Genomic DNA, 27,131 nt, shown 5'->3' on the forward strand with positions numbered 1-27,131 from the left:
CTAGCAAACCCCACCCCTTAGTAACCTCTTTTCTATTCTCTTAGTTGTTGTAAATTTTCATCTTTCATGTGTCTTAGCCTTGCTTTGCATATAATTACAGTATTCTAAGAAATTTATCATGTAGTGCTGGTCTGTTATATAGAACGATAATAATTTGTTAATAATGATTTTCAGGTATATATATGTTTTCCACAAGCCAAGTTCTTACTGCCTTAACTTTCAGAAATCGGAATTTAAGGTAAATATATGTAACTGTATCTTCTCTCTCCTTTCCTATACTTAATTTTTTAAATCAAGTCATGTGACCAAAACATTTCAAATTTATCAACTGCTTCTAAACTTGATGTATGATTATATTTTAAAAATTAATTCTTGAATCTTGGTAACGTGCACAGGCTGCCATGCATAAGGACCCTTCTTCAAGCCTTCAGTTCCCACCTGAAGAGAGGAAGTTTTAAAATCTAATTCCAAGAAAATTCCTTTGACGCACCTGTCAGAGACCATTATTAAAAACCATGTTGACGTACTAGGAGTTTGAAAGACAATTAACACAAGTAGTTGAGAATAACAGGCCTGTATTCAGTTTTGCTGTTTCACAAACTGTGACTTTTAGCAGATTATCTGTCCTAGCCTTGTCCCAGTCTCTTCATTCGTAACTCTGGACATTAACAACTCCCGTACAGGATGAATTGATACCACACGCATACAGCTGTTCAGGCTTGACTCAGTACTCCATACTTCTCCGTAGCAAAGCAGCCGGTCTAACTGACCTGGATGCACGGGGTAGGTGGCTGAAATGTTGGCGAAGAAGGAATAAAAGGTTTACAGCACATACATAAAACATCTGTAGGGTGCCGGGCTGTAGTGCAGTGGGTTAAGCGCACATGACACAAAGAGCACACATGGATCCTGGTTCGAGACTCCGGCTCCCCACCTGCAGGGGGGTCGCTTCACAAGCAGTGAAGGAGTCTGCAGGTGTCTGTCTTTCTCTTTCCCTCTCTGTCTTCCTCTCCTCTTCTCGATTTCTCTCTGTCCTATCCAACAACGACAGCAATAACAGAAATAATAATAACCACAGCAACCATAAAACAACAAGGGCAACAAAAGGGGAAAATAGCCTCCAGGAGCAGTGGATTCTTGGTGCAAACACCGAGCCCCTGTAATAACCCTGGAGAAATAAACTAAACTGAAATAAAATGCCTGTAAACTATTATAGTATATTTCCAGTAGAGTGCCCTTTCTCTGTCAAGGTAACTGTGGCCTCCCTACTCAGAGTCTCAGCTTTCTGAACACCGTCTCATCCTGGGCACAGTCTTCCCTCTCCCTGTTATTTGAGATACACCCCAGTCCTTTTCTTTCTGTCCACTCTATTACGGCACCAGCTTACAGACACAGCCTCCATGACTGACTGACCATATTTAGCCACTATGAGTTTTTTCCATATCATTAGAACGGTATAAGATAGTTATTCTGGGGAGTCGGGTGGTAGCACAGCGGGTTAAGCGCACATGGCGCAAAGCACAAGGACCGGCATAAGGATCCCGGTTTGAGCCCCTGGCTCCCCACCTGCAGGGGAGTCACTTCACAGGTGGTGAAGCAGGTCTGCAGGTGTCTGTCTTTCTCTCTCCCCTGCCCGTCTTCCCCTCTTCTCTCCATTTCTCTCTGTCCTATATAACAGCAACGACGACAACAGTAACTACAACAATAAAGCAACAAGGACAACAAAAGGGAATAAATAAATAAATATAAAAAATTTTTTTAAAAAAACATAGTTACTGTGGACACAGTAAGAACATTATCACAGAACAGCACTTTTTCAGCCACTGCTGATACTGTATACTATTAGAAGTGGAAAACATCACATAGTGAACTAGCATCAATGGCAGCGGTCGGTTGGATTTTCTTTTAACAGTTCTCAGATGAACGTGTGTGCTACTATCTGTTTGTGGACAGTCTCAAGCCCATAGAGCTCCTGGTCTGCTACTCGGCACTGGTCCGCTGGGGAGAATCTGGAGGTAAGTAGTAGACTGAGCAACCTATAGGCTCAAAAAGCACTTTTTTTTTGTCCATTGTTATTCAGCTCTACAGCTCTGCCTTCACTCCCGTTTGGAGTCATACCTACACCTCTTACCATTTCTGAGTGGCCTCTTCTTACCCTCTTCTCTCTCAGATAAGTGGAATAGGGCCTGGCTTTGTCTGGTATTCCTCAGATTCTCTTCCTTTTCATTGATGATATAGGAACAAAGATTTCTCATGTCCTGGTGGAATTGGGGTTCAGAGCCCTCTGGTCATCTTCTCATTACATTTTTCCCCAGCTTAGAGTTTGGATAAAAATTATTTGGGGGGGGGGGTCGGGCGGTGGCGCAATGGGTTAAGTGCACGTGGCGCAAAGCACAGGGACCGTAAGGATCCTGGTTCGAGCCCCCGGCTCCCCACCTGCAGGGGAGTCGCTTCACAGGCGGTGAAGCAGGTCTGCAGGTGTCTATCTTTCTCTCCCCCTCTCTCTGTCTTCCCCTCCTCTCTCCATTTCTCTCTGTCCTATCCAACAACAAAGCAACTCAACAATGGCAATAATAACCACAACGAGGCTGCAACAACTAGGGCAACAAAAAGGGGGAAAAATGGCCTCCAGGAGTGGTGGATTCATGGTGCAGGCACCGAGCCCAGCAATAACCCTGGAGGAAAAAAAAATTATTTGGGGGGTACAGTTCTGGCTTCTGTAATTGCTTCTCCGCTAGACAAGGACATTGGCCAGTTGATCCATACCCCACCTTTGTCTGTTTTTCCCTAGTAGGATAGGGCTCTGGAGAGGTGAGGTTCCAGGACATGTTGTTAAGGTCATCTGTCATAGGAGGTCAGGATGGAACCATAGGAGCATCGACAACTTGCTGGCTGAAAAGCACTGAAAGTCACAATAGACAACATGTTATTTTTTTAAATATTTATTTATTCCCTTTTGTTGCCCTTTTTTATTGTTGTGGTTATTGTTGTTATTGATGTCATCATTGTTGGACAGGACAGAGAAAAATGGAGAGAGGAGGGGAAGACAGAGAGGGGGAGAGAATGGCAGACACCTGCAGACCTGCTTCACGGCCTGTGAAACGATTCTCCTGAAGGCGGGGAGCCGAGACTCAAACTGGGATCCTTAGGCTGGTCCTTGGCGCTTGGTGTCACGTGCGCTTAACCTGCTGCGCTAGCGCAGGATCCAACAACATGTTTAATGAATAGGAACCAAAGAGAAAATGAGAATAGGGACCTTAGTGTGGAAATAAGCTCGGATGTCTATTTCATGAATGTTTCTAGGTGCCCAGAACTTTAATGATCTTTGCTTGAGCTTGATAACCAACATGGAGTTTGACTAGAAACATTGTCTGAGAAGATGGTGTCAGAGTAGAAAACAGAACTTAAAAATGAGATTAGGGCAGAGAGTAGCTCCCAAACTTGAAGAAAATGTAAATATACAGTTGACTCTTTACCACACGTTTCTGACCCGGGGCCCGTGCATATTTACATTTAGCACAGGAGCCTGTGTAACCTCCAAATCCCTGTCAGTCTGAGCTCTCAGTCCATGGTCACAGCTGGGAACCATCCTAGGCTGCGCTCATTTCAGGACCCATCTTCCTGGAGGGGCAGAGCAGGCTGACCAGCCTCCCTTCAGAGAGTGGGGAGTCCCTACCCCTGCTGCTCTACACTGAGGGCAAGGCCCTGGAGAGGCCCACACAAGGGTTTATATGATGATGTTCCTGATGTACAGGACCGGTAATGGTGGAGAGAGGGATCTGTTGGAAGTCTAGGCCCCTGGTCATCTATGTGAAAATCCCAGGATGCCCTGACTAGGAAGGACCCTGAGTGATGAAGCGGTCTGGTATTGGCCAACATAGCTATCATGAAGTAAGCTGAGACAATCATTTTCTATTATTAAGAAATATCCAGTGCTTTAAATTACGTAGGGTGTCCACAAATGGGCAATAAAAGCTTGTTTAATAAATGTTTCAGGGAGTCGGGCGGTGGCGCAATGGGTTAAGCGCACGTGGCGCAAAGCACAAGGACCGGTAAGGATCCTGGTTCGAGCCCCCGGCTCCCCACCTGCAAGGGAGTCGCTTCACAGGCGACTCTCTGTCTTCCCCTCCCTCTCTCCATTTCTCTCTGTCCTATCCAACAACAAGGACATCAGTAAGCACATCAATGTTAAACTGCAAGGGCAACAAAAGGGAAAATAAATAAGTATTTTAAAAATCTTGAATAAAAAAATAAATGTTTCAAGCTTCGGTGGTAAAAATTGACCGTGTCTCCCTAAGCTGTACCTCCTGGGTCACACTGTAGCATGTAAATTCTGTGTCAGAGAGATGTGTTGATTCATGCATTAGACTTATATTCTAAGTTTGTTTGCTAAAGTAAAATGTATTTTGAGTTCTGCTATTGGTAAAGAATAATCAGTCTCCTCTGTTGATAATTTTTGAAAGGGGACAAGAGACAGAGCTAGAGTGGGAGAAAGAAAAAGGTAAGAGAAGCACAGTACGGCTCTGCTGCTTGTGAACCTTACGATGTCCTGCAGGTGTGACCCGGGGACCTCATGAACTTGTCTGCGCACACGTGGTGCCCTGCGTAGTTTACTGGGAGGGCCACAATGCAGCCCCTCTTCCAGTCAGTTTAAGGGAAAACTCACACTGAGCTTGTATCTCTATTCATCTGCTCCTTCTCCACACAGTCAAAACCAGTAACCAGAGGTTAAACCCTTTTACAGTGAGTTATTCTGACTAGGTGGTATCGCCGTAAGAAAATCTCTTCCGGGAGTCAGGCGGTAGCACAGTGGGTTAAAGCGCAGGTGGCGCAAAGTGCAAGGACCGGCTTCAGGATCTGGGTTCCAGCCCCCGGCTCCCCACCTGCAGGGGAGTCGCTTCACAGGCGGTGAAGTAGGTCTGCAGGTGTCTGTCTTTCTCTCCCACTCTCTGTCTTCCCCTCCTCTCTCCATTTCTCTCTGTCCTATCCAATAACAACCACATCAATAACAACAACAATAATAACTACAACAACAATAAAAAAAAAAAAAGACAACAAGGGCAACAAAAGGGAAAATAAATAAATAAAATTTTTTTAAAAAATCTAAAAGAAAAGAAAAGAAAATCTCTTCCGTTTCCTAAAGGTGGCCTTTTGTTCTCTAGAACTGCATTTGGAAGGATTCTCTAATCACAGCCGCAGGTAACAGAATTGATGATACACCGGCGAGACATATCTCTGCCTGTTCTCCTTGACCCTGAAGTTCTAGTTCTGACTTCTTCATTTGAGAGGGAAATGAGTATAAGGAAGAAAGCAGGACAATGAGAAAGACTTGAGTATGATTCAGGAATTACTTTCCCAGGATAATTTTCTACATTTTAGGAGCATTATTGCTGTGCTTATCATTACTACTGGATGAAAAGCAGCACCCAAAAAGGTCAGCTAATAGTCTCACAACAAAACTTTAATATATATATATTTTTTTTTTTTTTCATTTTTTCCTAAAGCTTTAACAAAAGACAGCCCTCCTATAGAGCCAGGACTACTTACAGCTGAAACAATTACTTGGAAATCTCTGAAGCCACGTGATCTGGTTTTAAAGATTCACACATATGCTACCAAGGCTGCTATGGTCCGCCTACCTGTTGGGTATGGAGTATTCATGTTTTTGTTGTTGTTGTTTGTTTGTTTGCATGTATAACTTATTTTTTTCTTATCTCATTTATTAATGGGTAGAGACAGAGAATAACTGAGAGAGGAGGGCCAATAGAGAGGGAGAGAGACAGAGAGACACCTGCAGCCCTGCTTCACCACTCACAATGCTTTCCCCCGCAGGTGGGGATCAGGGGCTTGGAACCTATGTCCTTGTGCTCTGTAAATTGTGCGCTTAGCCAGTTGCACCACTGTCTGACCCCTTGCACTTAGAATTAAAAAAAAAAAAACTTACAAACTACTGATGACAAGAAGTCAAATGATCTGTAACTGAATATAGAGCATTTCCCTGTGGTTCAAGTCTATCGTGGTCATTAAGAATTACACCTCCGTGAACAAAACCCTTCTGATGATGCTTTAGACAGACAGAACATGCTTTAAAATTGCTTGGTTCACCATTTCTTAAGATGGATTGCTAAGCAGTACCTCTTTGTTTTATTGAAACGTTTGTCACAATTCTTAGCAAGAACTTAAAACCAGTTTGAGAAACATCACATTTCTCTTCTATCAAATTATAGTATTACCTATAATCAGTTTTCATTGGACCTTAATTAAGATAAAATTGGTTTGAAATATCACAATTTCAATAAAAAAATCTAAAACCAATTTTTTCCTTAGAGATAAAACTCTGAACACTGCTTTATTATTTCAGGGGAACTGTTTTTGTTGGGATTCCTAGAGCAGTCATGCTACTTCTATTTGATGTGCGAAAAGTTACAGCTCTTGTACAGAAAGCAAAGCCTAAACCACAAAATTCAAGTACTTTAATAATGTATGGCCAGTGTTCAGTGGGTCTAAAAGTAACATATTTTGGGACTGGGTGGTGATGCATCTGGTTGAAAGCACATGTTATGGTGTACAGGGACCCCAGTTGAAGGCCGTAGTCCTGACCTGCAGACGGAGAAGCTTCTCTCCCTCTCCCTCTCCCTCTCCCTCTCCCTCTCCCTCTCCCTCTCCCTCTCCCTCTCCCTCTCTTTCCTCTCCTTTCTTATGCCCCCTCCCTTCTTGATTTCTTTCTGTCTCTATCAAACTGTAATATATATATATATATATATATATATATATACATATTTTGAAGTAACATACTTTGTTTATTTTTATACTTTTTCTTTTGCCATCAGGATTATTGTTGGGGTTCCTTGTCTACATGACTTCATTGCTTCTGTTGTTTTGTTTCTTTTACCTTTTTTCTCCTTTTAAATACATAGTTAAAGACAGACAGAGAGAGAGAGAGAGAGAGAGAGAGACGAGACACCATAGCACTGCTCTACCACTCATGAAGCTTCCCCCTTCAGGTTCACCTCTGTGGTGGCCGGGGACTTGAACCCAGGTCTTTGTACATAGTGTGTGTGATATGTGTGCTCTACCAGGTGAATCAGTCTCTGGACCCTTAGAAAATAAAACATTTTACAATTTCTCCTATTTCCCCTAAAAACCTTACGCTTGTAAAAGCGCTCCTCAAAACCATTACTCGGACTGAGTGTTTGTCCTTTGACACAATGAAAGACAGGGAGTTAACAAAGAATCTTGTGGGACTGGTTGCTGGCACATCTGCTTAAGCACACATGTTACAGTGCATAATGGCCTGGGTTCAAGCCCCCGGTCCCCATCTGCAGGGGGAAATTACATTAACAGGGAAAAGCAGGGCTGCAGGTATTTTTCTCTCTCCCTCTCTATTTCCCTCTTGATTTCTTTTTGTCTCCTTCCAATAAATAAATAGCTAATAAAACACACAACGAAAACTCTTCTGTTATCCATGTTTCCCCATCCAATCGCTCCATCTATGAACACGCTTGTTTTGCACATGGCGATGCTTATCAACTAAGGGAGCAGGTCAAGTCTTCATTCTTTCAATGAAAGTATAAACGCATTACTTTGAACTCTACAAAGGCTCCTACCAACAGGAATCATTGACTTGTTGGGCAGCCAGACACTGGGTGAGTGCACTGTTTGTGAGGTGACTCCCACAGAAGCACGTCTGTCATTTAAACGTGACTAGTCGTGTCCAACATGTGTGGTGAAACATGGATGCCGTCCTTCTGAGAGTCGTCGCCAAGTGAAAATTTAAAGGCCTTCATCCCTTGTATGTCCAAAAGAAAAAGAAAAAAGAAACAACTCTTACTTATTTATTTACATTTGGCTGTGAGCACAAAGCATCATTAAAAGAAAAAACAAAAAACTCAGAGGCAAGGGCCGCAGACGGGGCATGTTGGCGCCTCAGACACTGTCTTTGCTCTAGGCGACACATGCTGCTCTTCAGCGCCTACGCAGCGGTCGGCCACTCCATACACATCTGCAGCATGGTGACATTCGTCATTGGCGATGAAGACGTCGTACTGCCCAATTTTGAGCCGGTAAATATCGCAGCAGCTGTGAGTCCCCCGCCCCCGGCCCCCTCGTTGATGAATTTCCACTCTATTATCTATGTTTCCGTTGTTCAAGTTATCATCTGTTTCACCCTGAACATTCTTAACTGTGATTCTGCCGGAAGTTTCTAAATAAATCCAGCATATACAATAGTCTGAACGTGGTGGGGGGTGGTGGGGGGAGCAGGGAAGTGATTTTAATCTATTTTTTCTTTCTTCTGAAAGAATTGCCTTTGATTCTGTTCAATACCTCTTCCCATGTGTTGACATGTTGAAGCAGACCCACAGTAATATTGGCTCGTTTGGAGAGTATAAATAACAAGTCTTATTGTTAGACAGTTTTAAGTTTTGGTAAATGCTTATTTTGCCCTTTATTCCTAAGGACTTTGGAGTCCGTGGCTCAGAGAGGAGAAGATACGTGGAAACGTCTGAAGGGGGCGGGCGGTGGCACACCTGGTTGGGCGCACACATTGCAGTGTGCAAGGACCCAGGTTCAAGCCTCTGGTGCCCACCTGCTGGGGGGGGGAAGCTTTATAAGAATAAGCAGTGGGGAGTCGGGGGCAACGCAGCGGGTTAAGCGCAGGTGGCACAAAGCGCAAGGACCAGCATAAGGATCCCAGTTCGAGCCCCTGGCTCCCCACCTGCAGGGGAGTCGCTTCCCAGGCGGTGAAGCAGGTCTGCAGGTGTCTGTCTTTCTCTCCCCCTCTCTGTCTTCCCCTCTTCTCTCCTTCCCCTCCTTTCTCTCTGTCCTATCCAACAAGGACAAGGACGACATGGACAACAAAAGCTACACCAATGAAAGCAACAAGGGCAACAAAAAGGAAATAAATATTTTTTTTAAAAAAAGAATAAGCAGTGAAGCGGGGCTGCAGGTGTCTTTCTCTGTTCCTCTCTATTTCCCTTCCTCCTCTCAATTTCTCTCTGTCTCTTTTTAATAATTAATACGTGTTTTTAAAGATTTATTCAATTTATTCATAGGAGAGAGAGAAAGAACCAGACATCACTCTGGTTCACAACTGCTGAGGTTTGAAGTTGGGACCTCACACTTGAGAGGCCAATGCTTTATACACGATGCCACCTCCCAGACCACAATAAGTAAATAACTTTTTTAAAAGTCTATCATTTCTTCTTAATTACCTCTTCTTTCTCTTGGTTTCTTATTTTCTCTTGTTCCTCTGTTCTGATAGAGTCTAAAAGAAAATATGAGTTATATGATATCAGTTATCTCCCCTGAAGATCTGCCTTGGTTTATCCTCTGCCCCAAGTTAGAAGATGAGGGAGAAGGAGAGGGAGGGAAGAGGCAAGATGTCATAGCCGGGCCCCACCGCTCAGGAAGCTTCCCCTTTGGCTTTGCGAGGTGTAGCCTGGCCCACACCCTCGTCCTCACAACTGGTAAAATGCGCCCTCTACTGGCTGAACTACGTCCTGACCCCTCTCCCTCAATTTCAGATGTGCTGGAGAAGTTCTAATCTCTACATAACAGGCCATATGCATTTGGGGGCCAAGACTGCATAAGGTCTTTCAAATGCATAATTCATTTGATCTCTTCTTCACAATGCCTCTACAGCTAGCATGCTGCTTTATTTTAGTTAGATATGATGCACTTAATCACCCAGAAAACTTTTTTTGGCCAGGGTAAAATCTTACGTGTTCAAGGTCAATTTATTTTTCTTTTTTAATTTTTAAGTCTTTCTTTACTTATTATTGGAAAGAGACAGAGATAAATTAAGAGGGGGATGAAAAGAGAGAGAGAGAGAGAAAGAGAGACCTGCAGCCCTGCTTCACTACTCATGAAGCTTTCCTCCTGCAGGTGGGGACCAAGGCCTTGAACCCAGGTCCTTGTACATTGTTAGGTGTGAAATTAAACAGATGCATCACTGCATGGCCCCAAGATCAATTTCTTGACTGTGTTTCCACAGCCCATTTATGCTGTGAAATATAAATTCCTAGATATGCTTCCAAATTAAGTATGGATATTAATACTGTAGAGAAATTTCCGTGACCTGGCCCAGACTAAGGTGGGCTCTCTCCCTTTGTGCTCCCACAATAGCAGGGGTAGTAGGGCTCATGGTCCTTGCTTTCTGCCTCTGTGATCATGCCTTGATGGTGTCTTTTTTTTTTCTTTTAATTTTTTTATTTGTTTTTCTATTTATTATTATTATTTTTTTGCCTCCAGGGTTATCACTGGGGCTCGGTGCCTGCACTACAAATCCACTGCTCCTGGAGTCCGTTTTTTTCCCTTTTGCTGCCCTTGTTGTTTATCATTGTTATTATTATTGTTGTGGTTATTGCTGTTATTGTTGCCATTGTTGTTGGATAGGACAGGGAGAAATCAAGAGAGGAAGGAAAGACAGAGAGGGGGAGAGAATGACAGACACCTGCAGACCTGCTTCACTGCTTGTGAAGCGACTCCCCTGCAGGTGGGGAGCCCGGGGCTCGAACCGGAATCCTTATGCCGGTCCTTGTGCTTTGTGCCATGTGCGCTTAACCCGCTGCACTACCACCTGCCATGGTGTCTCTTCCATGTAACTGTCAGATCAGCCACATGGCAGAAGCTGAATGTAAGTCTGCAAACTTAATGGCACTAAAGTGAAAGATGGCGTGTCTGGGTGCTGTGCTTTATCTTCGTAGGAGAGCTACAGGTTTACAGAACAGGCTTTAGCGATTTTGAAGGCTGTTGGAAAGGTCATCTCTAACTTCAGAGATAAAAATAAGCTGTCTGCTGCTCTGAAATACTTAAAGAAAGTCCACTACCCTGTAAACCTCAAAGACAAAGAACTGACGGCCCAGCACTTCCGGGTAAGCGTGGTCAGGGTGTACGTGACACCTAAAATTAGAGCCTGAGAACATGGCTGTTTGTGGAGACAGTTTATTTGGGAAGTGACTTGAGAAAGAAAGTAAATGAAGCGGTGCAAGGAGTGACACGTGAAGGAGAAAACATTTATGGGAGCGTGACAGTTACTGCTGTGAGCTATCAAGGCATCCTCACACAGGAAGACCTAGCAAACTGTGTAGGGAGGGGTGTCCTAAAAGGGTCCCCACTAGTGGAGGGATGTTGTAACCCTGCTGAGCACTGGCTTATGGTGGTGCAGGGACTTGAACCTGGGACACTGGAGCCTCAGGCAGGAGAGTTTGCTTGCATACCCATTATGCTATCTATCCTCCACCTGACTTTGTAACACTTAATCACCAGTACTGTCTCTGCTCTTAAGATTCCCTTTGTGGCATTATTCTCTGTGTGGTTCTGACCTGTGCCTCTCTGTGAGGCTGAGTGGTCTTTTGGCTTTACAGAATTGCTGAGAGTTTGATGAAATAGACCTGAAAGTGAGGCAAAACAGTTTCACAGAGATGTGCATTATTCAACCTAGAAACTTGTCGACTGGTACCAGGTAAGTTTTGTTGTGAGCTGACCCATGTTGAGTGTAAAGCTACGTGGGGTGACAGACACTTTCTAGATACCAGTCACATCTCTTTTGTGTGTGTTAACTACAAGTGACACTTCACTGCAGCCCAGAGCACATAACTTATATTTGGAGATACTCTTAAAAAATTATTTGTTGGAAAGGTTGTGATGGGGTAGTAGGAAGTGAAGGAACCCTTTTATACTACTGGTGGAAATGCCAATTGGTCCACTCCCCGTGTGGATTCTAGCTCAGAAGGCTAGAAGTGGACCTGCCCTATGAACCCTGCAATTCCTCTCCTGGGGATAGATCCTAAGGAACCAAACTCCCCCATCCAAAATGATCTATGTACACCTGTGTTCATAGCAGCACAATTTTTAATAGCCAAAGCCTGCAAGCAACCTAGGTGTTCAACAACAGATGAGTGGCTGAGAAAATTGTGGTCTATCTACACAATAGAATACTACTCAGCTACTAAGAATAATGAAATCACCTTCACCTCATCTTAAATGGAGCTTGAAGGAAGCATGTTAAGTGATAAGTGAAATAATCCAGAGAGAGAGAGGGATAAATACGGAATGACGTCACTCATGAGCAGAACTTAAGAAGTAACAGCAGAAAGATAAACTTACGCTAAAACTTGAATTCATTTGGTATATTTTACCAAAGCGAAGGACTCTGGGGAAGGTGGGCAGGTCGAGAGCGGTGGTGAAAGGAGGGGTTTTCAGGTCCTGGTACATGAGAATGAACCAGAGTTAGGGGTGAGAGTACTTTGCAGACATCTACCTTGATGAGATGAGAAATTGTACCCACTCCTAAGAACGCTACTGTAAACCATTAACCTCACAGTAAAAAAGAGTTACTTGTGACTTAATGATGATTTACAAGATTCTAAGATTGCCAAGATGTAGTTCCACTCCTTATTCACCACCAAAGTTTCTAGGTGTCATTCATGATGTGCTTTGTATAGACTTGGACACATAAAAAATCATATATTATATGAAACCACACACACATCCATTATCTCCTATACACTCCTATAGGAGTATATCTTCAGTGCTCTGTGCTTTTTCATGGTGGTTAATTTCTACACTTTCAGTAAGTTAATTTCTCTAAGAGTACATTGTCTAGATCAACTACTATTTATTTACATGTTTATCTACTTTATGTCATCTTTCTTACTTCCAAGTTTTGACTGTTATAGAGAGAATGGTTGGAACATCCATACGTAGATTTATGTGTGGTTATGCCTTTTAATTAAGTTTTAAAAATATGTATTTACTTATATTTATTAGGTAGAGAGAAGCTGAGAAGGGACAGAGGATGGAAAGGGAGAGAGAGAGAAAGATACCTGTAGATCTGCTTCAACACTGTGAGGCTTCCCCTCTGGAGGTGGGGACGTGGGGCTTGAACCAGGCTCTTTGTTCACTGTAATGTGTGTGTTTAATTAGGTGCCCCACCACCTGGCCCCCAATTATTTTATTTTGACCATAACATGACTCATCTCTGGCTTATTGTGGTTCCAGGGAACCTGTGACCTCAAAGCCTGGTGCATGAATGTCTTTTTCTTTTTTTAAGGTATCTAAAATAAAACTTTAGAGCCTATCTGAAAAGCTAATGGCATCTTCCTGGTTTGAAAATATATTCAATACTAACATATTTCGTGCATTTCAGGTTTTCCACATTTCTTTATGGAGATTAATGAAAAAAGCCCAACTAACAAAGCCAGCTCAAAATTTCAAGTTTGCATTTCGTGCTATGGTTTTAGACGTGGATATACTAGACAACAACCTGGAAGATGTTTCTTTAGGTATTGATTAATTTTATTTCTTTGTTGCCTCCAGGGTGATTGCTAGGGCACAGTACCTGCACTACAAATCCACTGCTCCTGGCAGCCATTTTTTAATTGGATAGGACAGAGAGAAGTTGAGAAAGGAGGTGAGGGGAGGGGAGATAGGGAGAAATGAAGGAAGGGAAGACAGAGAGGGAGAGAGACATCTGCAGACCTGCCTCACAGCATGTTTAGCGTCCCTGATGCAGGTGGGGAGCCGGGGGCTCGAACCTGGATCCTTGCGTCGGTCCTTGAGTTTAGTACTATGTGCCACTATCTGACCCCCCAATTTTAGATATTTCTTTAAGAGAAATACTTAGAGAAAAATAACCTCAGAGTCTGTGTGTAGCAGTGAGAGCAGGCCTGTACAAACACTGAACTGAAGAACTGTAGAACTGAAGCTAGGCTCTTGGAAACAGAAAGGTCCCCCTATCCTTACATTCCCCCAAGGGAGAATTTGGACCTGACAAATTTTCTTTCCCTTGTACCTGAACTTAGAAAAAATGTAAAAATCACATTTAAGGACTTTTCTGAAGATCCTCTGATTCTGCTAGCTCTGTTGTGCGCTTCCTGGACTCTATTCCTGTAATTTTCACCATTTTTTTTCCATTTTAGGGGGGTCTTCTTGTTAATTTTACAAAGGAATTGATCATAGTTCACTAAGATATCAATATTTTGCATGTTTCCTTTCTTAAGTATATTTACTTTAAAAACGAACTATGGTGCCAGTGGGGGCGCACACTTGTAAGCACACCTAGTAAGTACTAGACACAGGACCCGCAGGGGGTGCTTTAGAGGCGGTGAAGCAAGTCTGCTCGTGTCTCTCTTTCTCTCTTCCTCTCTATCTCCCCTCTTTTCTTAATTTCTCTCTGTCCTGTGCAATCAAATTGGAAAACAATGGCTGCCAGGAGTCGTGGGTTTGTAGTATCTGCACGGAGCCCCAGTGATAACTTTGGAGGCAAAAAACATCAAAACAAATAAAAACCAAAAGAAACCCTCTTCAAAGAACAGTGTTAAATGAGAAATCAGGCAGTGGCGCAGTGGGTTAGGCGCACATGGCATGAAGCGCAAGCACCAGCATAAGGTTCCTGGTTTGAGCCCCAGGTTCCCCACCTGCAGGGGGGGTCGCTTTACAAGTGGTGAAGCAGGTCTGCGGGGGTCTTTATCTCCTCTTCTCTGTCTTCCCCTCCTCTCTTGATTTCTCCCTGTCCTATCTAACAACAACAGCAATGACAGCAATAATATTAACGACAGCAACAAGGGCAACAAAAAGGGAAAAATGGCCTCCAGGAGCATTGGATTTGTAGTGTAGGCACCGAGCCCCAGTGATAAGACTGGAAGCCAAAAATAAATAAATAAATAAATAAATAAAATAAATAAAATAAAATGACAGATCTGCCATTGTGGTACTGGAGATGGAAAAGTGGAAAAAGAGTTGCATGTTTCATACCAAATTGTCTTTTTTCTTTCCAGCGGAGTGGGTAGACATTAAATATTGTCTGACAACAAATGACAAAGAGTATTCTCCTGAAGAAATAGCAGCAGCAACGAAAATTCAGGCCATGTGGAGAGGGACGTACATTCGGCTACTTATGAAAGCCAGAACGCCAGGTACACTTTTTAATTTGTGTGTGTGTGTGTGTGTGTGTGTGTGTGTGTGTGTGTGTGTGTGTGTGTGTGAAAATGATGTTGGCTCTTACTGATTCTTGCTTAGAAAATTAGAGTATATAAAGTAAAACTTTAGAGCCTCTCTGAAAAGCCTCTCTTAACTTTATATATAGTTAAACCCTTTGAGACCTCACTTACTTATTTCCACCCAGGACTGAGCAGACTGCCTGGCATAAAGTAGGCACACAACAAATAGTTTCTGAAAAACAAAAAGACAGAAAAGAAATGACCAGCTGAATTTTCCCAGTTTGTTGTGAATGCTTGAAAAACAGGGAGCTGGTATCTTCTTCTGTTCATCTCCAGTGTCTTGCAGCTTCAGCTCAGCTACAGATGTTTTTCATTTTCAGACAGATCAATTTAAAAAAAAAAAGACTTAATGGATGAGAAAGATCCCATGGGGGAATCAGGCGGTAGCACAGCGGGTTAAGCGTACGTGACGCAAAGCTCAAAGACCAGCGTGAGGATCCTAGTTGCTTCACAAGCAATGAAGCAGGTCTGCAGGTGTCTGTCTTTCTCTCCCCCTCTCTGTCTTCCCCTCCTCTCTCCATTTCTCTCTGTCCAATCCAACAACATCAATGGCAACAATAACGACAACAAGAGTAACAAAATGGGGAAAAATGGCCTCCAGGAGCAGCGGATTTGTAGTGCAGGCACCAAGCCCTAACAATAACCCTGGAGGCAAAAAAAAAAAAAAAAAAAAAAAAATCCTATGCATGCATTTTTTAAAAAATTTTTTTAAATATTTATTTTATTTATTTATTCCCTTTTGTTGCCCTTGTTGTTATATTGTTGTAGTTATTGTTGTTGTCGTTGTTGGATAGGACAGAGAGAAATGGAGAGAGGAGGGGAAGACAGAGAGGAGGAGAGAAAGACAGACACCTGCAGAACTGCTTCACCGCCTGTGAAGCGACTCCCCTGCAGGTGGGGAGCCGGGGCTCGAACTGGGATCCTTATGCCGGTCCTTGTGCTTTGCGCCACCTGTGCTTAACCCGCTGCGCTACAGCCTGACTCCCCTATGCATGCATTTTTAAAGGAAAAGCCTCACGTACAATAAAATTCTCTGAACATGTTGAAACAATTGGATGTGAAACGATATCTGTTTGAAACACAAGAACATCCTTTTAGGAGAACTGGGAAATGTTATGCATGTACAAACTATTGTATTTACTGTTGAATGTAAAACATTAATTTCCCAATGAAGAAATTATATATATATAAAAAAAGAACATCATTTAGTTAGCCCAAAAATTAAAAACTATGGAAACAAACAAGCAAACTGTACTAGTTTTGTGCAGTTTTTGGTGTTGTGGATTTTTAAAATTTATTTTCACTAGGAAATATAAAATTCATCAAACTGAAAATATGACAATATTTTGCATTGCTTATATATGTTGTAAAATAGTCACACAATTATTTTGCCTTTAAGAGACAGAAATTATCTACTTTAATAATGTCTTAATGGCATTTGATTTATTTCATATAAATCATATTAATAAAATATTTTGTGTACACAGAACTGTACACAAAATTATGATTATAATCATAATATAGATTATGACCTTGTAACAGTCAGTAAGACTCACACATTTTCTGCTATGATGAACCTTGTGCTTTAATAGTAGACAGCATATGACAGAATATATACAGAGAGAGATTAAGTTCAGATACTATTAAGTACTACAAAGAATTTAAGATAATCTAACTAGAAATGTCAGACTCTGACATTCAGAGTATTTAATACAAATTTATATTCCTGGCAAGTCATTGTCCCTTGTGCCACTTATGGATTATTACTCTTTACCTTGAACTCTCGTGAGATCCTAGTAGATGTTCTTTTTTTTTGCCTCCAGGGTTATTGCTGGGGCTTGGTGCCTGTACCATGAATCCACTGCCCATGGAGGCCATTTTTTCCCCCTTTTGTTGCCCTTGTTGTTGTAGCCTTGTTGTGGTTATTATTATTATTGTTGATGTCATCGTTGTTGGGTAGGACAGAGAGAAATGGAGAGAGGAGGGGAAGATAGAGAGGGGGAGAGAAAGATAGACACCTGAAGACCTGCTTCACCACCTGTGAAGTGACTCCCCTGCAGGTGGGGAGCCACGGGCTGGAACCTGGCTCCTTACGCCTATCCTTGTGCTTGTCGCCACCTGCACTTAACCCATTGCACTACCAAGAGTCTTCATATGGTATTGGTGTTGTGATAAAAGGTTTCTGGATAGACAGTACTTTTCACTGGATCAAAGAACATTTTATAAAATTTAAGCTAAATATGAGGGGGTAAGCAGAGCTCCGTTTCACTGCTTCATACTGTGTACATAATTGTACTGTAGAAGGAGAATGTATGCTACCTTCTTATGAGTTTCAAATTTATCTTATGCAAAAGGGGCACCTTAAACAAGGTGATTTTTTTCCAGAACTTCTTATATTGTGTATTGTTAACTCTAGATACAAAAGAAAATGCCACTGTTGCAGATACTCTTCAAAAAATTTGGACTGTATTGGAACAGAATCTGGAACAGTACGCAGTTTCTCTCTTAAGGTAAAGCATTCATTCTTATCCGAGTCCTTTGGCTTTCTTCACGCTGCTGGTGAGATATTTTCAGGATTCCTAGAATCTGTTGCTGGAAGCAGAACATTTTTTTCTACTGTATTTCCACACTATTTTATCTCAATGTTTTTATGATGCTTGCTACAATTTGCTCTTCTTAATTGCACTTTTCTAAAATTCTAAGTGAGAGACTTCAAAAAAAATTTTTTTGAAGCTGTGTGGCTTCAGGAAACCATATTTTAGAATTTAGAACCTATTATGACATGGAACTTTGGTAAACAATTAAAGTCATGGTTAAAAGAAGTATAAGAAAACACTGAAACAATGAGGACAATCAGAAGCAGATTGACACTTAGGAAAAACTTTACTCCATTAGCAAACCCTATATAGGACTCATGATAATCTGAAAACTATCTGTATTTAGATACTGTTGTTAAGTCTGTCTAAGAAACATAAAATATTTATGAAATCAAACACTTGTTATAATTTTGGAATTTACAAATTTCTTCTCTAGTTGAGACGTATCTATACTAATCTATCCATGCTTACTAAGTAAGGTTATGAATATATTTGATTTAAATTAAATAAACAATCTCTACTGTGAACTTGACTTAGAAGGATCAAAAGATTGCAATTTTCACCATTCCTTAAAAATTTTTTTCTAAAGTTATCAGCTATGGAAAATTTTCAGAAAAATGAAAGTTAGTAAACTAAAAGTGTATACTACCAAACCACAGCCAGATGGAGATTATGCAAATGAACATTTCAGACTGTTTCTATCTTTCCCTAGTGGGGTAGTGCTCTGAAGAGGTGAGGGCCCAAGACAGTGTGGTGAGGTCTTCTGCCCAGGGAGTTCAGAATGGAATCATAGTAGAATGTGTAATTTGGTGGCAAGAGACTGGCTCACTTTAATGATGACCCTTTTGGTCACTATCAGGCCACCCCATCATCTGGGGCCCTAGTCAGGAAAATTTTGGGATTCTCACAAAGATATGATGGGCCTTGACCTCTAATATGTCCCTCTCTCCACCATTACTGGTCATAAGCCAGTTTATGGGCCTGCCCAGGAAGTTGCCCTCACTGTAGAGTTGATGTGCAAAGGGAAGCGGGTCATCTTGCTCTGTCATTCAAGGAAGACGGGTCCTGAGATGAGTGCAGCTTAGAAGGTTCCTAGCTGTGAACATGAACTGTGAGCTCAGACTGACAGGGGCCTGCAAGTTACACACACTTCTGTGCTAAGTAGGACTAGTAATGAGCCCTGCTCAGATCATGGGAATCAATAGTCAGCTACATTTATGTATTTTTCTTCAAGTTTGCGAGTTATTATGTGGCTAATCCAGCTCCCTAGCCCTATTCTCAATGCTGACACTATCTTCCTAGACAGTATTTTTAGTTGACCTTCATCTTTGCTATCAAGCTCAAGCAGACATTACTAAACTTATGAGTTCCTAGGGACATACCTAGACTCTCTGGCTTCACAGGTAAAATGTTTACTCCGTAATATAAAAATTAATGATTTTCATCTGTAATATATAAGATAATAACACCTACCTCATAGCACTATACCTTTATAGAGCTCAAAGAATAAATTGGGATACAAGTGAAAGTACTTAGCAGAATGGTAAGATTCTAATTATCTGAGCTACTGCAGATAATTAGTTATTATAAGTATTATTATTACCAAATACATGGGGAATTGTGTGCTTGGCTTCAATTCTCAGCTGGTTAACTTTGGGTAAGGTTCAGTTTACCACTGTTATTTTTCATTTGTCCTAGGATGCAGTCTTAAAACTAAACTAATCAGTCTGCCAAGGATATTTTTTCTGGGTCATTTAAAGTATTCCACTTGGAACCTAAGTATTTTAATTGCCCTATACTTACTAGAATTTCCTAAGACATGTGGAAAAGGGTAGACTGTGTAACTGGAAGGCCGACACCCTGGAAAGCCTTTTTTTTTTCTCCCACGGTTATAGCTGGGGCTCACTCAGTACCTGCTCTACGAATTTACTGCTTCTGGCGGCCATCATTTTCCCATTGTTGTTGTTGCTGTTATTGTTGCTGCTGTTGCTGCTGTTGCTGTTGTTGGATAGGACAGACTTCTGACCTTGTCCTAAAGTGATGGTAACTTTGAATACAATCTGTCAGTTCACTATGTCATCTCTTTAGTTCTTGTGTTCATATAACCAGCACCCACATTTAGCTTAGGCCAGCCCACAATTCCTTGGTGGTAACGTTCTAAGTGATTAACAGATGACCACATTAGTTATTTCTAGCTATAGAGATGAGGTATACTATCATCTGAATTGTAACACTTGCATAGGAAAAAAAAACGGAGCATGGTCAATAACTATGCCAGGAAGCTGAGCATAAATCAGGACTACACAAGGCAAAGTAGACCTTATAGTTAGTATTTACCTTCTGTGACATTTTGTAAAACTGTACACCTCCCCTCCTGTAAAATGATCAGTCTCCTCTCACCATCAAAGATCAACAACAAAATAGAACATGTATATTTTATCCTCCAAGTCTCCAAGGGGTTGCTTCAACTACACACGTGCAAGTCAGCGACTACTCTGCTTCTGTCTAGATCGTGAATTGGGAATATTTTTTAAAAATATTTATTCCCTTTTGTTGCCCTTGTTGTTTTATTGTTGTTGTTGATGTCGTCGTTGTTGTTGGATAGGACAGAAAGACATGGAGAGAGGAGGGGGAAAGAAAGAGGAGAGGGGGAGAGAAAGATAGACACCTGCAGACTTCTTCACCGCTTGTGAAGTGACTCTCCTACAGGTGGGAAGCTGGGGGCTCAAACCGGGATCCTTAAGCCGGGCCCTTACACTTAGCACCATGTGCGCTTAACCCACCGCACTACTGCCTGACTCCCGGAAATAGTTTTATAGTCAGCGCTGCTGAAACCTGAGAAAGTGTGTGCGTGGCAGAACTTAAACTTCTGTTTCCACTGAGGCCAGACCCAGCTGGGAGAGGAAATACTGAGAAGACACCTCACATCATTCCACCAAGTGCTAGCACATGTCATAATCTTCCAGGGACAAATGAAGAAACTTTAGCTCCCATCCCTTTTTTTTTTTCCTCAGGGTTATTGCTGGGGCTCAGTGCCTGCATTACCAATCCAATGCTCCTGGTGGCCATTTTTTTCCATTTTGTTATTGTTGGACAGAACAGAGAGAAATGGAGAGAGGAGGGGAAGACAGAGAAGGAGAGAGAAAGATAGACACCTGCAGACCTGCTTCACCACCTGTGAAGCAACCCCCCTGCTGCTGGGGAGCCGGGGCTCGAACAAGGATCCTTGTGTGTGTTCCTGCGCTTTGTACAATGTGAGCTTCACTCGGTGTGCTATCACCTGGCCCCCAGCTCATATTCTTTTAATTGGTGCATGCACACTCCTCGTGGACTAGAAATAACTTAGAAGAAAATCTCTAGCACTACCCCTTGTTCAGAACCTTTGTAATTTTTTAATCCTTATAAAAAATCTTTTCCCTCATGTAAGCTTCCTTAGATGCTCTAGGTCAACACCCAATCTTTGGTCTTTGGTGACTCTCACCTGTTTTTATTTTTATTGATAGACTGTTTCTGGTTTTCTTATATTTTAAATTGTTATTAGTGATTTAATAATGGCTAACAAGATTGTAAGGTAACAGAGGTAGAATTCCACACAGTTCCCACCGCCAGAGTTCGGTAACCCATCCCCTCTATTGGAAGCTTCCCTATTCTTTATGCCTCTAGGAGTATGGACCACAGTTTTTATGGGGTGCAAAAGGTAGGAGGTCTAGCTTCTGTAATTGCTTCTCTGCTGGACATGGTCGTTGGTGGGTGGATCCATACCCCCAGCTTGTTTCTGTCTTTCCCTGTTGTTTTAGCTGGGCTGGCTTCACGGGCGGGTAACAGACGACCAGGGACTCATGGCTGGGTTGTACGCAGTATCTCTTTATTCATGCAGGACGCAGCACAATCTATACCAAGCTAAGCTAAAACTAAAAACTACAAACAATCTTGTCCTTATAAATATACTAGCCCAGTAGGGTTGGAACAGGATGCGACACAGAGAGGGTGGAGAGAAAAGTGACTGGTGAAAATCAGGGTATGACAAGGAGAGGGGGCAGAGCAAAAAGATATCATGAACCAGTGGGGATTAAACCAATGCCATGCAGTGGTTATGTAAATAGAATACAGTGGTTATGTAAATAGAATGCAGTGTTAAGCAGGGGGGATTCAAACCAAATGAAACAGAAAAGGTTTTTAGAAGTAGAATTAGAAACATACCAACATTTCCCTAGTGGTTCAGGGCTCTGGGGAGGTGGGGCTCCAGGACACATTGGAAAGGTCATCTGGCCAGGGAAGTCAGGTTGGCATCATGGTAGCATCTGCAGTTTGGTGGCTGAAAGGCAGTCAGATATAAAGCAGGACAAATTGTTTAATAAAAAGGAGCCCATAAGTAGGAATAGGGCAGATGAAATTAAGTGTGGTGGGGGGGGGGAGAATTAAGGGTGTGTGGGGGGAGAATCTAGGCAGTCTATTTTAGGTATGTTTCTAGGTTCCCTGACTTCAGTAATTTTGCCTGAGCCTGATAGCTAACATGTAAGTAAACTAAAAATATTGTCTGGGAAGATGGTGTCAGAGTTGAGAATTGGGCTGGAAAGCTGGATTAGGGCAGAGAGTAGCTCCCAAACATGAGGACAAAATATAAATACCATTAACTGTTTACTCCGTCGATCTGACCCAGGGCCCATGTCTATTCATATTTAGCACAGGATTGTGTAACCTCCAAATCCCTGTCAGTCTGAGCTCTCGGTCCGTGGTCACAGCTGGAACATTCTAGGCTGCGCTCATGTCAGGACCCGTCTTTCTCAAATGGCAGAGCAGGCTGACCCAGCCTTCCTTTGGAGAGTGGGGCAGACCCCACCATGGCTGCTTTACTGTGAGGGCCAGATCCTGGAGAGGCCTATAAGAGGGCTTATGATGATGTTCCTGATGGAAGTGACCTCTTCGGGTTTTCTTACCCATCTTCTATCTTAAACTTCGACTCTGACTTCACATCTATAAAAATAAGCTACTCCTCTGATCACAAAATAGGTTTCCTCTCCCTTGATTAAAGAGTTCAAATTAATTTTGAGCACCTTGGAGAAACACTTCTTAAAGTTGACCTGGACTAAGTTTTGGTGTCATATGACATAAGCCCTACTGCTTACTTTTGATGAAGGACTCAATCTAGCTAATCTTAGACTGCTATTGTGTGTGTGTGTGTGTGTGTGTGTGTGTGTGTGTGTGTGTGTGATACTTGTTTTCAGCGTACTTTGGCTTTTAAATATAATTGTTAAAGCTTCTGTTCCTGTTGGTACTGAAATTCTGTTTCTGTTTCTAGATTGATGTTCAAAAGCAAGTGCAAGTCTATGGAGTCTTACCCATGCTATCAAGATGAAGAAACGAAAATTGCTTTTGCTGACTATAACGTGACCTACGCAGATCAGCCCCCCAATAGCTGGTTCATAGTATTCAGGTGAGGCGACCATATACTGAGAGACAACATCACCACTAAATGACATGTTCATTTGTAGTTACAGACTTTTATTTACTAGAATAGTAGATGTGTGAACTTTTAGGTTGCTTTCATAACTTAAAGCTTCTTCCGAATTAGCTATGCATAAATGAAATGATAGGGAAAATTTCACAGGGGCAGGTGGTGATGCACCTAGTTGAACACATGTTACAATGCACAAGGACACAAGTTCGAGTCCCCAATCCCCACCTGGAGGAGGGGATAGAGTTTTTCAACTGGTGAAGCAGGTCTCTCTCTGTCTCTCTCTCTCTTTCTACCATCCCCTTCCCTCTGAATTTATGGCTGTCTCTATCCAATAAATAAACAGATATTTTTTTAAAAATTAAAGAAAGGTTTACACACATTTCTTTAAATAACAGTGTAGAATAAGAGGTTAATGACCTTGGAGTCTGGCCGTGGCTCACCTCATGAAACACACTCATTACCATGCATAAGAATCTGATATCAAGCCCACACCTCTCCTGTCTCTCCCCCTCAATACTCCCCAGGTCTCTCCTCATCCTCCTTCTTCCCTCTCCACTTCTCTATGATTCTGTCAAAAGGGGAGGGCAGAGAGATTGTTTCATTGTGCAGGCACTGAGCCCCTATGATAACTCTGGTGGCAATAAAAATAGTTTAATTACAAACATTATTATTATTATTATTATTATTAGCACAGTCTAATAAATATGGTAATTGACTTCCCTTCAACAGAGAAAGAAATGATTTAATAATCAGTGTTATATTAAGGCACAAATTACTTATAAAATCAAATATTCTAAAAGGTTGGCATTTACATAATGAGAGTATATTAGAAATTTAAAAAAAAATTTTATTTATAAAAAGGAAACACTGACAAAACTATAGGATAAGAGGGTTACAACTCCACACAATTCCCACCACCAGAACTCCATATCCCATCCCCTCCCCTGACAGCTTTCCTATTCTTTATCCCTCTGGGAGTATAGACCCAGGGTCATTGTGGGATGCAGAAGGTGGAAGGTCTGGTTTCTGTCATTGCTTCCCCGCTGAACATGGACATTGACTGGTTGATCTATACTCCCAGCCTGTCTCTCTCTTTCCCTAGTGGGGCAGGGTTCTGGGGAAGTGGAGCTCCAGGACACATTGGTGGGGTCGTCTGTCCAGGGAAGTCTGGTTGGCATCATGGAACTTGGTGGTTGACAAGAGAGTTAACATATAAAGCCAAATAAACTGTTGAACAATCATGGACCTAAGGGATGGAATAGTGCAGATGAAGAGTTGGGGGGGTCCTCCATTTTGTAGCTAGATAGTAGGCATATTTTAGTTAAATTCCAAAAGGGCCTGTGGCTATACTAGTTTTTTGTTTTTTTCTTCCTTTTTCTTTTTGCCTCTGAGCCTGAAATCTGATATGATGGTGGGTCCAAGTTATTGTCTGGGGAGATGATGTCATGTCTGGGAAAAGGACCAGAAAGCTGGATCAGGGAAGAAAGTAGCTCCCTAATATGGGAAAGGGGGTATAAATATTGTTGACTGTAAACCCATCAATTTGATGTGGTCTGGGGAGGGAGTATTTTAATTAATTTCTTAGGGATATATTTCACAATTGAAATGATGATGCCAGAGCATCATTCTGGCATACAGGGGACTTGGGCTTGTCTTGGGGTGTCTCACACCAGCAACTCCAGTGCTCTTACCCCTTCACACATCTTGGCCATCATCGTAGTTTTAAGAAAATGCAGTATATGTATCTTGTTCTCGTTTGAAACTTCATTATTATTATTATTAGTAGTAGTAGTAGTAGTATTTCTTTCTTTCTTAGCCTCATCTAAATGTCATCTAAAACTTTCTTTGGGATTCATGTCAAGGGAAAAATTCATGTTTTTTTATAATTACAGAGAAACATTTTTGGTTCCTCAAGATATGATGTTACTTCCCAAAGTATACACTACACTTCCAGTCTGTATACTTCACGTCGTTAATAATGACACAATGGAACAGGTGCCAAAGGTGTTCCAAAAAGTGGTGCCTTATGTTTACACCAAGAATAAGGTGGGTGTAAAGTTCATTCCCCCCATATGATAACATTTCCAATTAAAAGCTGGAACCATAGAGTGGTTACAGGACAAAGCATGATAGTCTACAGGTATGGGGTCTCCTTATGGAAGTCCCATTAGTTGGTAGTAGTATGTGTTTAATGATCACTTACCTCTCCTGTATCTTTTTCCTTCTGCCCTAAGAAAGCAGGACAAGGGCGGGGGTAGATAGTATAAGGGTTATACAAAGAGACACTGAGGCTCCAATGTCCCAGGTTCAGTGCCCCACACCACCAGAAGCTAGAGCTGAGCTGTGCTCTGATGTGAAAGAAGGAAAGTGTTGGTATGCATGAGACCCCTTCTGTTTCATTTGGTTTAAATCCCCCCTGCTTAACACTATTTATTTACATAACCACTGTTAACAAGCACCTCCCTCCAGGGCATTGGTTCAATCCCCACTGTTTCATGATATGTTTTTGCTCCACCCCCTCTCCTTGTCATGCCCTGATCCTCTCCTTGTCACACTCTGATTTTCACCAGTCACTTTTCTCTCCACCCTCTCTATGTCACATCCTGTTTCCACCCTACTTGGCAAGTACATATAAAGACAGCATTGTGAGTTTTAGAGTACTGAGTTTAGCTTAGCTCATCTTAGATTGTGCTGTGTCCTGCATGAATAAAGAGATACTGCCTACAGCTCAACCATGAGTCCCTGGTTTTCTGTTACCCACCCGTGAAGCCATCCCGGCAAAAACAACATAAACCGTCAAAAACAACATATGGCGCTACAGCGTGGGGCCGGACCTGCGCAACTCCCACATAAGTGAAGACTTTGCCTACCTATGCACTATGGTCTTCTCTTCTGCTTACGAAGAGGTTTGCCAAAGCCTCTACTATTTCATCATGAGACAGTTTCTCTGTCTCTGGAACATTTTGCTCTGGGCCACACTTCGGTTCCCTGACCGGGAACTTTGGTTTCTTATGACTGGGATCATAGAGCTTGGGAGATGCACAGAGATTTCTCCTTGGACTTTCTGGATTCCCTCTCCCATGTTTCCTGAGGAAAAGGACTACATTTTGCTCCAGGCCACAATTTGGTTCTTTATGACCATGATCGTAGACCTTGGGACATGCATGGGGATTTCCACTGGGACTTTCTGGACTTCTTCTCGCATGTTTCCCATGGAGAAGGACTACTCTAATTTGAAGAACATTCTCGAGTACCCTGGCAGTTCCCAAGTATGGAGACATGTGGATAGTTCTACTCTCCTGATTGGATTCTTTCTTCGATGGGAAGACGCTTTTAAAAATGGGTGCCTGAAGCAATCCAGCAGGAACAGTCAGAAGCACCCTAAATGGAATTTCGAGGAGCTTTTTGGACTAGGACGCCCTCTGGGGACTCTTGATCCTACATGGTGAGATCTTGATAATCTGGTTCAAGTTCAATCATTCATAAGAGAATGATTTGAATGACTGAATTTTTGTTTGACATTGACTTAAAAAAAAATGCTGGACGCAGCCATGATTTCTAGAGACATCCAGAAACAATCCAAAAAATTGTTTTTTCCCTCCTTTGATTTCTCTTTTACGTCTTGACATGAATCTGAAACGTTTAATCCAGAAAACTGTATGAGTTATGGGTGGGGCAGATAGTGCAATGATTATGTTAATTATTCTCATGCCTGAGGCTTCTAACCTTGGTTCTTATGTTTACCTTTCCACATTTTATTGAGTTTAAACTGTTTAAACAACCTTAAAAATCATACTAAAAAGGACTTCCAATTATAATGGAGTTATCAATTATAGTAAACTTCTAATCTGCTACAAGTTTTGTTTGACAAGTAAGTGAATTTCAGCTGTCAAAGTCTTCACATGAAAAAGCATCTACTCTAATGGAATTCCTGGAAATCCATTTGGACCCTGTTCTCTGACATCGCCCACAAGATGGAATGACTACAACACATCCCCGGAAACCAATGATGAGACCTGGCACGACCTGAAGAAACAGATTCACAGACTCCAAAGATCACTCTCTACAGAAAAG

The 27,131-nt window shown here is 42.0% G+C and overlaps 1 protein-coding gene across 6 annotated transcripts in view; it reads left to right on the forward strand.

Annotated features, from left to right (window-relative positions):
- Positions 1 to 27,131, forward strand: part of ADGB (androglobin) — a 152,147-nt gene that overhangs the window by 76,651 nt on the left and 48,365 nt on the right. For 5 of the 6 annotated variants that reach the window (XM_060188709.1, XM_060188711.1, XM_060188706.1 and 2 more), the window contains 10 exons: positions 175 to 238; positions 1,913 to 2,015; positions 5,505 to 5,646; positions 7,949 to 8,081; positions 10,707 to 10,874; positions 13,151 to 13,286; positions 14,781 to 14,918; positions 17,419 to 17,512; positions 22,899 to 23,033; positions 24,950 to 25,103. In XM_060188709.1, the coding sequence (XP_060044692.1) occupies positions 175 to 238; positions 1,913 to 2,015; positions 5,505 to 5,646; positions 7,949 to 8,081; positions 10,707 to 10,874; positions 13,151 to 13,286; positions 14,781 to 14,918; positions 17,419 to 17,512; positions 22,899 to 23,033; positions 24,950 to 25,103 (1,267 nt within the window). The remainder of the gene's footprint in view (positions 1 to 174; positions 239 to 1,912; positions 2,016 to 5,504; positions 5,647 to 7,948; positions 8,082 to 10,706; positions 10,875 to 13,150; positions 13,287 to 14,780; positions 14,919 to 17,418; positions 17,513 to 22,898; positions 23,034 to 24,949; positions 25,104 to 27,131) is intronic. The other variant, XM_060188708.1, reaches the window with a different exon arrangement.

Source organism: Erinaceus europaeus, chromosome 4, assembly GCF_950295315.1.
Source record: "Erinaceus europaeus chromosome 4, mEriEur2.1, whole genome shotgun sequence".
Lineage (NCBI taxonomy): Eukaryota > Metazoa > Chordata > Mammalia > Eulipotyphla > Erinaceidae > Erinaceus > Erinaceus europaeus.